The 15,299-nt window shown below is 40.7% G+C and overlaps 2 protein-coding genes and 3 pseudogenes across 2 annotated transcripts in view; all 5 read left to right on the top strand.

Annotated features, from left to right (window-relative positions):
- The first annotated feature begins 84 nt into the window (after window positions 1-84).
- On the top strand, window positions 85-2,925 carry LOC148157076 (protocadherin alpha-3-like). Its single transcript, XM_088009582.1, has one exon. It carries the CDS (start codon window positions 103-105, stop codon window positions 2,485-2,487), a length of 2,385 nt encoding a protein of 794 aa, XP_087865708.1. The 5' UTR covers window positions 85-102; the 3' UTR covers window positions 2,488-2,925.
- Window positions 2,926-2,933: 8 nt separating this feature from the next.
- Window positions 2,934-6,296, top strand: LOC106930599 (protocadherin alpha-2 pseudogene; annotated as a pseudogene).
- Window positions 6,297-6,513: 217 nt separating this feature from the next.
- On the top strand, window positions 6,514-9,739 carry LOC106930598 (protocadherin alpha-3 pseudogene; annotated as a pseudogene).
- Window positions 9,740-9,809: 70 nt separating this feature from the next.
- LOC148157075 (protocadherin alpha-3 pseudogene) lies at window positions 9,810-12,262 on the top strand (annotated as a pseudogene).
- A 584-nt stretch (window positions 12,263-12,846) lies between these two features.
- Window positions 12,847-15,299, top strand: part of LOC106930596 (protocadherin alpha-C2-like) — a 36,434-nt gene continuing 33,981 nt past the window's right edge. The window contains exon 1 of the mRNA XM_088009581.1: window positions 12,847-15,290. Within this exon, the coding sequence (XP_087865707.1) occupies window positions 12,921-15,290 (2,370 nt within the window). The 5' untranslated portion in view covers window positions 12,847-12,920. The remainder of the gene's footprint in view (window positions 15,291-15,299) is intronic.

Here is a 15,299-nt window from a genome sequence, read left to right as displayed (position 1 = left end):
AAAAAAAGTTGCTGTTGATGATGGTATTTCTACTGACGAGGGAGATATATAAAACATACTGGATCAACTGGGATACAAGGAATTCTGCGTTCATTGTTCAGGATGGGGAACGAGAAATGCTCCTGGATATGTTGGATTGTGCTGCTTTGTCTTTGTGAATGCGGTGCTTCGCATTTATCTTACACCATTTCCGAGGAGGTGAACAAAGGGACCTTGCTGGCCAATATCGCAAAGGATCTGAACGTAGATGTGCAAGAACTGGAGGACCGAGAATTGAGCATTCTTTCGAGTAACAGTAAGAAATATTTTGACGTAAATTTAGGGACCGGAGATATATTTGTTAACGACAGGATCGACAGAGAGGAGATATGTTCAAACACCGAACGATGCTCTCTACGAATACAGGCAGTTTTGTTGAACCCGATGGTTCTACACCGCATTGAAGTGAACGTTTTAGATATTAATGACAACTCGCCCGACTTTAACGAGCATTTGTATTTTCTGAACATCTCTGAATCCGTGTCACCGGGAGAGCGCTTTCTTCTGCCAGTCGCAGAAGATGCAGACATGGGGAACTACGCAGTGAAAAGCTACAAGCTGGATAAGAACGAACATTTTTCACTCGATGTTCAAAGCACCGGTGAAGATGGCTTATCTGCTGAGCTTGTGCTTGAGAAAGCTTTAGATCGGGAGAAACAGCCAGAGCTTAAACTCATCCTGACCGCTGTGGATGGAGGAATACCAGGGAGATCTGGTACATTACAGATACATGTAAATGTAATAGATGTTAACGATAACACGCCGATATTCAGTAAATCTCTTTATAAAGTACGTGTAAATGAAGACACAGAACCAGGGAATGTATTGATAAAATTAAATGCCACTGATTTAGACGAAGGCATGAATGGTAAGATCGTGTATTCTTTTCTAAGACGAGGTAATTCTGACCTAACTAAAGTATTCGATATGAATTCTGAAACTGGAACAGTTACTTTGAAGAGTAGCGTTGATTTTGAGAAAACGCCTGCTTATGAGCTGAGAGTGCAAGCAAAGGATCAGGGAGCCTCCTCTCGTAGTGCCCATGCTAAATTACTAATAGAGGTGATCGATATTAATGACAATGCTCCAGAAATATTAGTAACATCATTAGTGACACCAATAAGAGAGGACGCAAAATTAGGAGCGATACTTGCTTTAATAACAGTGGTCGATAAAGATGGCGGGGACAACGGTTTAACTAAATGCAGCGTGGTTGGATCTGTTCCTTTTAAGCTAAAGTCCAATTACAAAAATGACTATTCGTTAATAGTTGACGGACAGCTGGACAGAGAAAATATTTCTGCTCATAATATCACCATAATAGCAACAGATGAGGGAAGTCCGCCTTTGTCCAGTATGAAAATCGTTACAGTCAGTGTCGCTGATGTCAATGACAATCCTCCTCGATTTGTGGAGCCAGTGCTTCACATTCATGTCAAAGAAAACACCCCAATAGGTTCAACACTTTATACAGTGCAAGCAGTTGATTCTGATCTATATGACAATGCGAAGGTTACCTACAAATTGTTACCTGTGTCATTTAATGATATTCCAATATCTTCGCTTTTAAACATCAACTCAGACACTGGCGATATAATCTGTTTACAGTCTTTTAACCACGAAGAGTTAAAAACATTTAAGTTTAAGGTTCAGGCCACAGATTCTGGTATTCCTCCACTCAGCAGCAACGTTACAGTAAATGTTTTAATCCTGGATGAAAATGATAATAATCCAACTATTTTAGCTCCTTATTCTGAGCACGGCTCTGTTAACAGTGAGACCATCCCTTATTCTGCTGAAGCGGGATACTTTGTAGCAAAGATCAGGGCTGTGGACGCAGATTCTGGATACAATGCGCTGCTTTCTTATCACCTGTCGGAGCCCAAAGGAAACAACCTGTTCAGGATCGGAACCAGCACCGGAGAAATCAGGACTAAGAGGAGAATGAGCGACAATGACCTGAAAACTCACCCACTGGTGGTGCTGGTTTCTGATAACGGAGAACCTTCTCTGTCAGCCACTGTTTCTATTGATGTGATGGTGGTTGAAACCACAGCTGACGTCCAGACTCAGTTCAGACATGTGCCTATAAAGGAGGACAACTTCTCTGATTTGAACTTGTATCTACTGATCGCCATCGTGTCAGTGTCTGTGATCTTTCTGCTGAGTCTCATCAGTTTAATAGCTGTCAGATGCCACAGGACAGACAGTGATTTCAGCAGGTACAGCGCCCCCATAATCACCACCCACCCTGACGGGAGTTGGTCTTACTCTAAAGCTACTCAGCAGTATGACGTGTGTTTCAGCTCAGACACACTGAAGAGTGACGTAGTGGTTTTCCCCGCCCCGTTTCCACCTGTAGATGCTGAACTGATCAGTATTAGCGGAACAGACACCTTTACCAGAACTCAGACTTTACCAAACACAGAAAAGGTAAGCGATATATAGTGTCATACTATAATATGTATTCAAAAGTTAGTAGGATTTATATTGTAAGTCGTTTTATCGCTACACATCTAATGGTTTTATGTTTTTTTTTCTTTTTAACTTTAATCTTTGAATGAAAATTACTATTATATAGTTTCTTGACAAATGTCATGGTTTTTAGCTATCATTTTTGCTTCATTGAAAAGTGCCTTTTTCAACTGGGTCGAAGCATAAGGCCAAAATCCTTTAACTATTATAATGTTGACACTTGTAAAACTCCATTTCTTTTTCAGTAAATAACTGTTCACTTGTCTGTTATGTCCTGCCCAAATCTCAATATCGTTATTTGTATAGCCTCGTCGTAAACCTGCTTCCTTTAATAAATGTTTTGGTTTCAGGCTCAAACTGATTATTTACCACATGATGTCGCTGGAGACCGCGGATTTCAGTGTGATTATATATTTGAAAACTCCTCCTTCTTTCAAGACAGAAAAAAAATATTTTGGCCATCAGCACGCCGCGTACAGGGCTTCTTAGTCTGCAACAATCGCTTGGAGAAGCGGAATAGATTGCCGTCAGCACCGTTCCTCTGAACTACAACATGTTTACTCCGAATAGATGATTACTTCGCTTGATTTGTCTTTTATGATCCCATGATGCATCTACGACGAGGAAAGGAATACATTTGGATTACATTCGCAGTGTTTCTTTGTCTGTGCGGGTGCTCTTTCTCGCAATTGTCCTATTCCATATCGGAGGAGACGAACAAAGGCACGGTTGTGGGGAACATCGCTAAGGATTTAAACCTGAATCTTCAGAACCTGGAGGACAGGGGATTGCATGTTGTTTCGAGTTACAGTAAGAAATATGTTGACGTTGATTTGCGAACCGGAAACCTCTTTGTCAACGAGAGAATAGACAGAGAGGAACTTTGTCCGAATCTGATCAAATGCTCGCTAAAGATACAAGCGGTTTTAAGTCATCCGATGAGTGCACATCGCATAGAGCTTAACATAGTAGACATAAATGATAATTCTCCCTCATTTGTTGAGAGCAAACATTGCCTAAATATTTCTGAATCATCACTAACGGGAGAGCGGTATCCCCTCCCCGTGGCTGTGGATGCAGACATGGGGAGCAACGCCGTGAAAAGCTATAAGCTGAGTCAGAATGAACATTTCTCTCTAGACGTTCAGAGCGGCGGAGAACATGGCGTGTCGGCTGAATTGGTATTGCAGAAAGCTTTAGACAGGGAGACGCGTTCGGTCATAACACTTCTGTTAACAGCCGTCGATGGAGGTAAGCCTCCCAAATCAGGGTCAATAAACATACATGTTTTTATTATAGATGCAAATGACAATATACCAAGTTTCAGTCAATCACTTTACAAAGTAAGCGTGAAGGAAAACGCCCCCCTCGGGACACCTGTAATAAAATTAAATGCGACAGACATGGACGAAGGCATAAACAGTAAGATTTTGTACTCCTTTATTAAAAGAGGAAATACTGACCCGACAAATATTTTTGACTTACATTCAGAAACCGGAGAAATAACTTTGAAAGGCAATCTAGATTATGAAGAAACGCGCGCTTATGAAATTCGAGTCCAAGCAAAAGATCAGGGAGCTTCACCTCGAAGTGCATATGCGAAATTATTAATAAATGTGATTGATGTGAATGACAACGCGCCAGAAATATCAGTCACATCTTTAATGACGCCAGTGAGAGAAGACGCACAATTAGGGACCATTGTAGCTTTAGTTACAGTGAGTGATAAAGATGGAGGGAATAATGGTGTAACTAAATGTAACATTATTGGATCTGGTCTCTTTAAACTGAAGTCTAACTACAATAATGATTACTCTTTAGTTGTTGATGGACAACTGGACAGAGAAAACATTTCTGCTCATAACGTCACAATCACAGCTACAGATGAGGGGAACCCTCCTCTGTCCTGCATCAGTGTGATCACTGTGCAGGTGGCAGATGTAAATGACAACAAACCTCATTTTGTAGAACCGGTCATATACATTTATGTTAAAGAAAACCGACCATTGAATTCAAAAATTTACACTGTACGTGCCTTCGATCCAGACCTGGATGAAAATGCAAAAATTAGTTACAAACTGTTAGATAGTTCCTTTGAAAATATTCCAATATCATCTGTTTTAAACATTAACTCAGACACTGGAGATATAATTAATCTGAAGTCTTTTAACTACGAAGAGTTGAAAACATTTCAATTTAAAGTTCAGGCTACAGATTCTGGTGTTCCTGCACTAAGTGGCAATGTGACTGTTAATGTTTTAGTCCTGGATGAGAATGATAATAATCCAACTATTTTAGCTCCTTATTCTGAGCACGGCTCTGTTAACAGTGAGACCATCCCTTATTCTGCTGAAGCGGGATACTTTGTAGCAAAGATCAGGGCTGTGGACCCAGATTCTGGATACAATGCGCTGCTTTCTTATCACCTGTCGGAGCCCAAAGGAAACAACCTGTTCAGGATCGGAACCAGCACCGGAGAAATCAGGACTAAGAGGAGAATGAGCGACAATGACTTGAAAACCCACCACTTGTTGGTGCTGGTTTCTGATAACGGAGAACCTTCTCTGTCAGCCACTGTTTCTATTGATGTGATGGTGGTTGAAACCACAGCTGACATCCAGACTCAGTCCAGACATGTGCCTATAAAGGAGGACAACTTCTCTGATTTGAACTTGTATCTGCTGATCGCCATCGTGTCAGTGTCTGTGATCTTTCTGCTGAGTCTCATCAGTTTAATAGCTGTCAGATGCCACAGGACAGACAGTGATTTCAGCAGGTACAGCGCCCCCATGATCACCACCCACCCTGACGGGAGCTGGTCTTACTCTAAAGCTACTCAGCAGTATGACGTGTGTTTCAGCTCAGACACACTGAAGAGTGACGTAGTGGTTTTCCCCGCCCCGTTTCCTCCTGTGGATGCCGAACTGATCAGTATTAACGGGAGTGATACTTTTACCAGAACTCAGACTTTACCAAACAAAGATAAGGTATGTCATCAATGGGTCTTGGGGGTTTATGTTATGGTTCACAACTGAAATATCGTAATTTTAAGAAGTGCTTGTTAATTTGCTAGGATCAAAAAGGAGAGCAAGCCTTTATGAATGTTGGCAATCATACAGCAGTAAGATGTCATGTTTATCTTCTCTTGTTTACGAGCCTTTAAAAACAACTCTTGTCAATGCTGAAGTGAAGCTGCCTGGTTTAACTTTATTTCTACAAGCAAATAAGAACATGTTTAAGCTTTTGTGTGCGTTGTTCAAGGATTATTATACATCTTCCCTGAGACACCACAGCAATACTGTAGTGCATGCAGTTTGAAATTCACATACTCTAGTTAACCTTAGGTACTCACTTGATCTAAAACTACAAAAAATTATTACTCAGAGATATAAACACTATAAAAAGGTACAAAAAATGTACTCAATTAGTTACTGCTCTGACTTGCTGTTATAACATTTTGCAATATAGTCCTATTGACTCATAACTAAACACTGGATATAAGTAACAATGACCATGAAATGGACGTCCTCTCAATGTGTGTTTTCTTTACATAATGACACTGTTCAGTTAAAAATTAAGAAGGAGCAAAGAAAAAATAAAAAAAGCTAAATCATGTCGACGCTATCCATGGTCCTGAAGTCACAAATACACCATTTGAACACCTCCTTACTCCGCTCCAATTATCTTTGTTTCTTCAATTTATGCAAGGATATTAAATTAGATGGATTATCACACTACTGTACAACATGAACAAGATTTGAACTTCATAAAATGTATTTGGACTTTTCTAGATATTGTTATAATATTTGCTTTGAAATGATCATTATACTCTTAAAATTGTTTTTCATATTTGCATTCATTATTAACATTTGTATACTTCTGCATGAAGATTTTAATTTATTTAATATTTTTCTTTGTTTTATTAATGCAAACCACGTGTACGTAATATGTATCTCAGTTACAACGCCTATCATTTCTGATAATTGTTATACATCTTCTACCACATGATGTCACTCGAGACCATTAGTATGAATCAGTTTATACGTCTGCCATCCCTCCTTCGCTCATCTTGAAAAGAATAACCCGTCATCAGCCTTTGTAGCTTCCTATCATTCTGTCGTACGGCGTGGAAAAGAACATACTCTGTCCTGCGAATAGGATCTCCATATATTTTTTTTAAGATAATTTGTATAATCGGTTCTGCTTTGTTTCCACATTAAGGATGTTTTGGGCAACACAACACGGACATCTTTGGATTTATTCGGCTGCGCTGCTTTCTCTTTGTGAGCGGACCTTATCACAGCTATCGTACTCCGTTTCCGAGGAGGTGAACAAAGGGACTGTTGTGGGAAATATTGCCAAGGATCTGAACCTGAACGCGCACGATCTGAACTCCAGGGATCTACGTGTTGTTTCTGGTTTCAGCAAGACATATTTTGGCGTGAATTTAAAGACCGGAAACCTCTTTGTCGCTGAGAGAATAGACCGAGAGGAGCTTTGTCCACATGCGGTAAAATGCTCCATGAAAATACAAGCGGCTTTAAGCAATCCGATGAATGTGCACCGTGTCGAGATAAACGTTCTTGATGTAAATGACAACTCGCCATTGTTTATTGAACAAACACATACGCTAAATATCTCGGAGTCATTATCACCAGGAGAGAGATATCCTCTCCCTGTAGCGGTGGATCCGGATATAGGAAGCAACGCAGTAAAAAGCTACAAGCTGAGTCAGAATGAACATTTCTCGCTTGACGTACAGAGCGGTGGAGAGCATGGCGTTTTGGCCGAGTTAGTACTGCAGAAAGCTTTGGACAGAGAAAAGGAATCGGTGATAAAACTTGTTTTTACTGCTGTAGATGGCGGTTCGCCACCTAGATCAGGGACATTGCAGCTGACAGTCAACGTCATAGATGTGAATGACAACAGTCCTGTGTTTAGTAAATCTCTGTACAAGGTGCAGATCAGAGAAAACGTTAGTCCTGGAACGTTTGTTCTCAAGTTAAATGCGACGGATTTGGACGAAGGTGTGAACAGCGACATTCATTATTTCTTCATAAAAACGGGGAGTATTGATCCGGCAAGCCTGTTTGATTTAAACGCAGAAACGGGGGAGGTAACAGTAAAAGAAGGTCTAGATTATGAAGAAACACGCGCTTATGAAATCAGAGTTCAGGCAAAGGATCAGGGAGTGCCTCCTCGCAGTGCGCATGCCAAGTTATTAATAGAGGTTATTGATGTTAATGACAATTCTCCTGAAATATCTGTCACATCCTTGATGACACCAGTAAGAGAGGATGCAGAGCAGGGAACGGTCGTTGCTTTCATTACAGTGAGTGACAGAGATGGCGGGAAAAACGGAATAACTAGATGCGGCGTCGCTGGATCTCTTCCTTTTAAGCTCAAGTCCAACTACAAAAACGACTATTCATTAGCAGTTGATGGACCTCTCGACAGAGAAAACATCTCTACATATGAAATCACCGTTAAAGCCTCAGATGAGGGAAGCCCATCTCTGTCTACCATTAAAGTAATTACTGTACAAGTTGCTGATGTTAATGATAACGCGCCTCGTTTTACCGAACCCGTGATTCACGTTTTTGTCAAAGAAAACAGCCCAGTCGGTTCAAAGCTTTGCACAATAAGCGCAATTGATACGGATGCGGATGACAATGCAAAAGTTACCTACAGACTTTCGAATGGTTTTCAAAAGGGTATTCCAGTTTCTTCAGTACTAAGCATCAACTCAAACACTGGTGACGTCATAAGTATGCAGTCTTTCAACTACGAGGAACTGAAAACGTTTAAGTTTCAAGTTCAGGCCATAGACTCAGGTGTTCCTCCACTCAGCAGCAACGTTACTGTAAATGTTTTAATCTTGGACGAAAATGATAATAATCCAACAATTCTTGCACCATATTCTGAACTTGGTTCTGTTAACAGTGAGGCCATCCCTTATTCTGCTGAAGCTGGATACTTTGTAGCAAAGATCAGGGCTGTGGACGCAGATTCTGGATACAATGCGCTGCTTTCTTATCACCTGTCGGAGCCCAAAGGAAACAATCTGTTCAGGATCGGAACCAGCACCGGAGAAATCAGGACTAAGAGGAGAATGAGCGACAATGACCTGAAAACTCATCCATTGGTGGTGCTGGTTTCTGATAACGGAGAACCTTCTCTGTCAGCCACTGTTTCTCTTGATGTGATGGTGGTTGAAACCACAGCTGATGTCCAGACTCAGTTCAGACATGTGCCTATAAAGGAGGACAACTTCTCTGATTTGAACTTGTATCTACTGATCGCCATCGTGTCAGTGTCTGTGATCTTTCTGCTGAGTCTCATCAGTTTAATAGCAGTCAGATGCCACAGGACAGACAGTGATTTCAGCAGGTACAGCGCCCCCATGATCACCACCCACCCTGACGGGAGCTGGTCTTACTCTAAAGCTACTCAGCAGTATGACGTGTGTTTCAGCTCAGACACACTGAAGAGTGACGTAGTGGTTTTCCCCGCCCCGTTTCCACCAGTAGATGCTGAACTGATCAGTATTAGCGGAACAGATACTTTTACCAGAACTCAAACTTTACCAAACACAGAAAAGGTGAGTAAATATTTGTCAGTAAGTACTTTGTGTAAAACTAACGTGCAGATAAATATTTTAAATAGTATACTATGACTTAAATCTCTCTATATCTACATTTAATGAAACTTGCGTGTTTTTTTCCGTTATTTTGAAAGTATGGATGTATATTTTTAGTGTTCAACGAAGCAGATATATGGAATGTACTTTGTCAAACACGCACCCATTTAAGGCGCTTTCCATGGTGCTGCAAATGCTGTTGGGCTTTTTCTATTATATTGTTATTTTTTTTATTTATTCGTTCCTTTAAGGATGAAGGGTTGTTCAGATTGATACCACATTTTTTTACTTCATCGTACTTGAATCACAGTAGACTGACATGAAGAAAAAAAATTTCCGCTTGTGGAAAATAATGTAAGTGATTTTGCATAATGAAAGTGTCATTATTTTGTGTGCTGAATATTTTCTGTTCGTTTTTCATAGTATATGGCTACATCGCTTGGGGTCGCTGACGACCGTGTGTTTTGTGAGCTTGCAGTTTTTAGTCTCCTCCTTTCGTTTTATGCGTCACAGCAGACTATGTGTGCTTTGTTTGATGAGCAGAAACCATGGCTCAACACCGGGGAGTGGAATCATTTGCTTTGAACATATTTTGCGAACGAGTGGCGTCAGTATAGAAACAATTAAGATATCGTGCATCTCTCTTAAATCAGCGATGAAAAGAAGAAGGAATGAAGGGATCTTATTTGTCCTGGTCATGTTGTTTGCTTCCGAATGGTCTGCAGCTCAGATATCCTACTCTATCAACGAGGAGGCGGACAAAGGAACTGTTGTCGGGAACCTCGCAAAGGATTTAAACGTCAAAGTGCGAGATCTGCAAACCAGGAATCTAAATATTGTGTCGGGACACAGTAAGAAATACTTGGAAGCTAATTTTAAAACAGGAGAGCTTTATGTCAGTGAGAGGATAGATCGTGAGGAGCTTTGTCTGAACACTGTTAAATGCACTTTAAATATCGAGGCCATACTGAGTGATCCTGTAGTTCATAAACGCATCGAGGTGGTGATTAATGACGTGAACGACAACGCGCCTACTTTTGTGGAGAAATATTTTTCTGTCAATATTTCTGAATCTTCACCAGCGGGCGAGCGCTTCTTGCTGCCTTTGGCAGTCGATGCAGATTCAGGCAGCAATTCTGTAAAGACGTACAATCTCAGTGTAAATGAGTACTTTTCCCTCGACGTACAGAGCGGCGGAGAACACAGCGCATCTGCTGAATTAGTGCTGCTGAAAGCTTTAGACCGAGAGAAACAAGCAACTATTAAACTGACACTCACTGCTATAGATGGAGGCAGACCTCCAAAATCTGGAACTGTTCAAATTATTATTAATGTTTTAGATGTGAACGACAACACACCCTATTTTAGCAAAACACTGTATAAAGCTCGTGTTGACGAAAATTTTCCTGTGGGTTCTAAAGTTATTCAGCTCAATGCCACTGATTTAGATGATGGAAACAATGGTAAAGTAGTTTACTCTTTTGTCAAACGTGCACATTTTAATCCATCTGATATGTTTTTGATAAATGAAGAAACCGGAGAAGTCAGCCTTAAAGGCAAATTAGACCATGAAGCACAGTCAGCGTACGAAATCCATGTTCAAGTCACAGACAAAGGTGCGTCACCTCGGAGATCCAATGGGAAGCTTTTGATTGAAGTAGTCGATGTAAACGATAACACCCCAGAAATTGTTGTAACATCACTGATGAACCCAGTTAAAGAAGATGCAGAAATAGGAAGTGTTGTCGCTATGGTTACAGTGACGGATAAAGATGGCGGCAAAAATGGTCAAACTCAATGTAAGCTTGTTGGTTCAACTCCTTTTAAGCTAAATGCTAATTATAAGAGTTATTACTCTTTAGTTGTAGATGGACCCCTTGATCGAGAATCACATGCTTCTTACAATCTGACAATCGTAGCTAATGATGACGGAGTCCCGTCTCTGTCCAGCACCAGCGTTATTAATGTACAAATCTCTGATGTCAATGACAACGCGCCCAGTTTCTTTGATTCTGTGATCAATATTTACGTGAAAGAAAACAGCCCAGTTGGAGCCAGTATTTTTACAATAAGTGCAGTGGATGTTGATATAAATGAAAACGCCAGAGTAACTTATTCACTAGAAGCTGATAATAAACATAACTCCGTGTCTTTGTTTATAAACATAAACTCGGATACTGGAGAAATTATTACTCTGCAGTCTTTTAATTATGAAGAAATGAAAACATTTCAGTTTAAAGTCAAGGCCATTGATTCGGGTGTGCCTCCACTCAGCAGCAATACAACCGTAAACTTATGTATTCTGGATGAAAATGATAATAATCCAACCATTTTAGCTCCTTATTCTGAGCACGGCTCTGTTAACAGTGAGACCATCCCTTATTCTGCTGAAGCTGGATACTTTGTAGCAAAGATCAGGGCTGTGGACGCAGATTCTGGATACAATGCGCTGCTTACTTATCACCTGTCGGAGCCCAAAGGAAACAACCTGTTCAGGATCGGAACCAGCACAGGAGAAATCAGGACTAAGAGGAGAATGAGTGACAATGACTTGAACACTCATCCATTGTTGGTGCTTGTTTCCGATAATGGAGAACCTTCTCTGTCAGCCACTGTTTCTATTGATGTGATGGTGGTTGAAACCACAGCTGATGTCCAGACTCAGTTCAGACATGTGCCTATAAAGGAGGACAACTTCTCTGATTTGAACTTGTATCTACTGATCACCATCGTGTCAGTGTCTGTGATCTTTCTGCTGAGTCTCATCAGTTTAATAGCTGTCAGATGCCACAGGACAGACAGTGATTTCAGCAGGTACAGCGCCCCCATGATCACCACCCACCCTGACGGGAGTTGGTCTTACTCTAAAGCTACTCAGCAGTATGACGTGTGTTTCAGCTCAGACACAATGAAGAGTGACGTAGTGGTTTTCCCCGCCCCGTTTCCACCTGTAGATGCTGAACTGATCAGTATTAACGGGAGCGATACTTTTAACAGAACGCAGACTTTACCAAACAAAGAGAAGGTGAGTTAATATTTGTCAGTAACTACATTGTGCAAAATTAAATTAGCTTAATCGTTTACTTTATTGCGATTACTCCTGTATGTCAATCGTGTAATTATATTTTCTACCACTATTTTAAAACATGGAATGAAAACTTATATTGCTGAAATTAAACAGATAAATGTTTTTACCTTGTCAACAAAGCAGCTTTTAAAGGTGTTTTAATTGTGCTGTAAATGAGTTTAATGATGGTTTTTATCTAAAATATTTGTTGATGTTTTTCAGCTCTTTTGATGATGATAAATTGGTTTCAAGAATGTCATTAAATTCATGAGTTCATTAGTTTTATATATACTGCACTTTGTTCTATTTTAACACTTTTTGGATCACCTTAGTCTCTCATGATTCAATGTCCATTTTCTAACAATAAGCTTAAGTGATTTGTGCTAAGTTAAAATGCCATAGTCCCATATGTTGCACGAAATTTGGCCCATTGGGGTTTCTATTAGTTTTTATGCGTTTCTCACAGTTTATATTTATAGCGCGAGGGGTCGCTGACGACCACGGGATTTTGAAAGGTCTCAGTTTTTAGTCTCCTCCTTTCGTTTTATGCGTCACAGCAGACTATGTGTGCTTTGTTTGATGAGCAGAAACCATGGCTCAACACCGGGGAGTGGAATCATTCGCTTTGAACATGTTTCCCGATCGCGAGGGGTCAGAATAGAAACGATTATTATATCGTCTATTTCTCAAGAATCAGCGATGAACAGAAGAAGGAATTATGGGATCTTATTTTTCCTGGTCATGTTGTTTGCATCCGAATGGTCTGCAGCTCAGATATTCTATTCTATCACCGAAGAGGTGGACAAAGGAACTGTTGTCGGGAACCTCGCAAAGGATTTAAATGTCAACATCCGAGATCTGCAAACCAGGAATCTAAATATTGTGTCGGGACACAGTAAGAAATACTTGGAAGCTAATTTTAAAACAGGAGAGCTTTATGTCAATGAGAGGATAGATCGTGAAGAGCTTTGTCTGAACACTGTTAAATGCACTTTAAATATCGAGGCCATACTGAGTGATCCTGTAGTGCATAAACGCATCGAGGTGTTAATTAATGACGTGAATGACAACGTTCCTACTTTTGCGGAGAAATCATTTTCTCTCAATATTTCTGAATCTTCACCAGCGGGCGAGCGCTTCTTGCTGCCTTTGGCAGTCGATGCAGATTCAGGCAGCAATTCTGTAAAGACGTACAAGCTCAGTGTAAATGAGTACTTTTCCCTCGACGTACAGAGCGGCGGAGAACACAGCGCATCTGCTGAATTAGTGCTGCTGAAAGCTTTAGACAGAGAGAAACAAGCAACTATTAAACTGACACTCACTGCTATAGATGGAGGCAGACCTCCAAAATCTGGAACACTCCAAATCATCGTTAATATTCTCGATGTGAACGACAACACGCCGTCTTTTAGCAAATCACTTTATAAAACCAGCGTTTACGAAAATGCTCCAATCGGATCTACAGTGATTCAGCTCAATGCCACTGATTTAGATGAAGGGGAAAACGGAAAGGTAGTTTACTCCTTCTTCAAACGTGCAAACTTTAACCCTTCTGATATTTTTTTCATTAATGAAGAAACGGGACATATCAGCGTCAAAAGTAAATTAGATTATGAAGCACAGTCAAAATTTGAAATTCATGTTCAGGTTACAGACAAAGGTGCGTCACCTCGGAGATCAAATGGCAAGCTTTTGATTGAAGTAGTCGATGTAAACGATAACACCCCAGAAATTGTTGTAACATCACTGATGAACCCAGTTAAAGAAGATGCTGAAATAGGAAGTGTTGTCGCATTGCTTACAGTGACGGATAAAGATGGCGGTAAAAACGGTCAAACCCTATGTAAGCTTGTTGGGTCAACTCCTTTTAAGCTAAATGCTAATTATAAGAGTTATTACTCTTTAGTTGTAGATAAACTTCTTGATCGAGAATCGCATGCCTCTTACAATATCACAATCATAGCTAATGATGACGGAGTCCCGTCTCTGTCCAGCACCAGCGTTATCAATGTACAAATCTCTGATGTCAATGACAACGCGCCTCATTTCCTGGAATCCATGATCAATATTTACGTGAAAGAAAACAGCCCAGTTGGAACCAGTATTTTTACTATAAGTGCAGTCGATCCTGATATAAATGAAAACGCCAGAGTAACTTATTCACTAGAAGGAGATGCCAAAGGTTTCCCCGTGACTTCGTTTATAAACATCAACTCGGATACAGGAGAAATAATCAATCTGCAGTCTTTTAATTATGAGGAACTGAAGACATTTCAGTTTAATGTTAAGGCTACAGACTCTGGCGTTCCTCCACTCAGCAGCAATGTTACTGTGAATGTGTGTATTCTGGATGAAAATGATAATAATCCAACTATTTTAGCTCCTTACTCTGAGCACGGCTCTGTTAACAGTGAGACCATCCCTTATTCTGCTGAAGCGGGATACTTTGTAGCAAAGATCAGGGCTGTGGACGCAGATTCTGGATACAATGCGCTGCTTTCTTATCACCTGTCGGAGCCCAAAGGAAACAACCTGTTCAGGATCGGAACCAGCACCGGAGAAATCAGGACTAAGAGGAGAATGAGCGACAATGACCTGAAAACTCATCCATTGGTGGTGCTGGTTTCTGATAACGGAGAACTTTCTCTGTCAGCCACTGTTTCTATTGATGTGATGGTGGTTGAAACCACAGCTGATGTCCAGACTCAGTTCAGACATGTGCCTATGAAGGAGGACAACTTCTCTGATTTGAACTTGTATCTACTGATCGCCATCGTGTCAGTGTCTGTGATCTTTCTGCTGAGTCTCATCAGTTTAATAGCTGTCAGATGCCACAGGACAGACAGTGATTTCAGCAGGTACAGCGCCCCCATGATCACCACCCACCCTGACGGGAGCTGGTCTTACTCTAAAGCTACTCAGCAGTATGACGTGTGTTTCAGCTCAGACACACTGAAGAGTGACGTAGTAGTTTTCCCCGCCCCGTTTCCACCTGTAGATGCGGAACTGATCAGTATAAACGGAAGTGATACTTTTACCAGAACTCAGACTTTACCAAACACAGAAAAGGTAAGAATC

This window comes from Poecilia mexicana, unplaced genomic scaffold (genome assembly GCF_051168715.1).
Source record: "Poecilia mexicana isolate PSO_F unplaced genomic scaffold, ASM5116871v1 scaffold_10, whole genome shotgun sequence".
Classification (NCBI taxonomy): Eukaryota; Metazoa; Chordata; class Actinopteri; order Cyprinodontiformes; family Poeciliidae; genus Poecilia; species Poecilia mexicana.
Note: the sequence above shows the minus strand (reverse complement) of the source record. Positions and strands in the feature narration are given on the sequence as shown.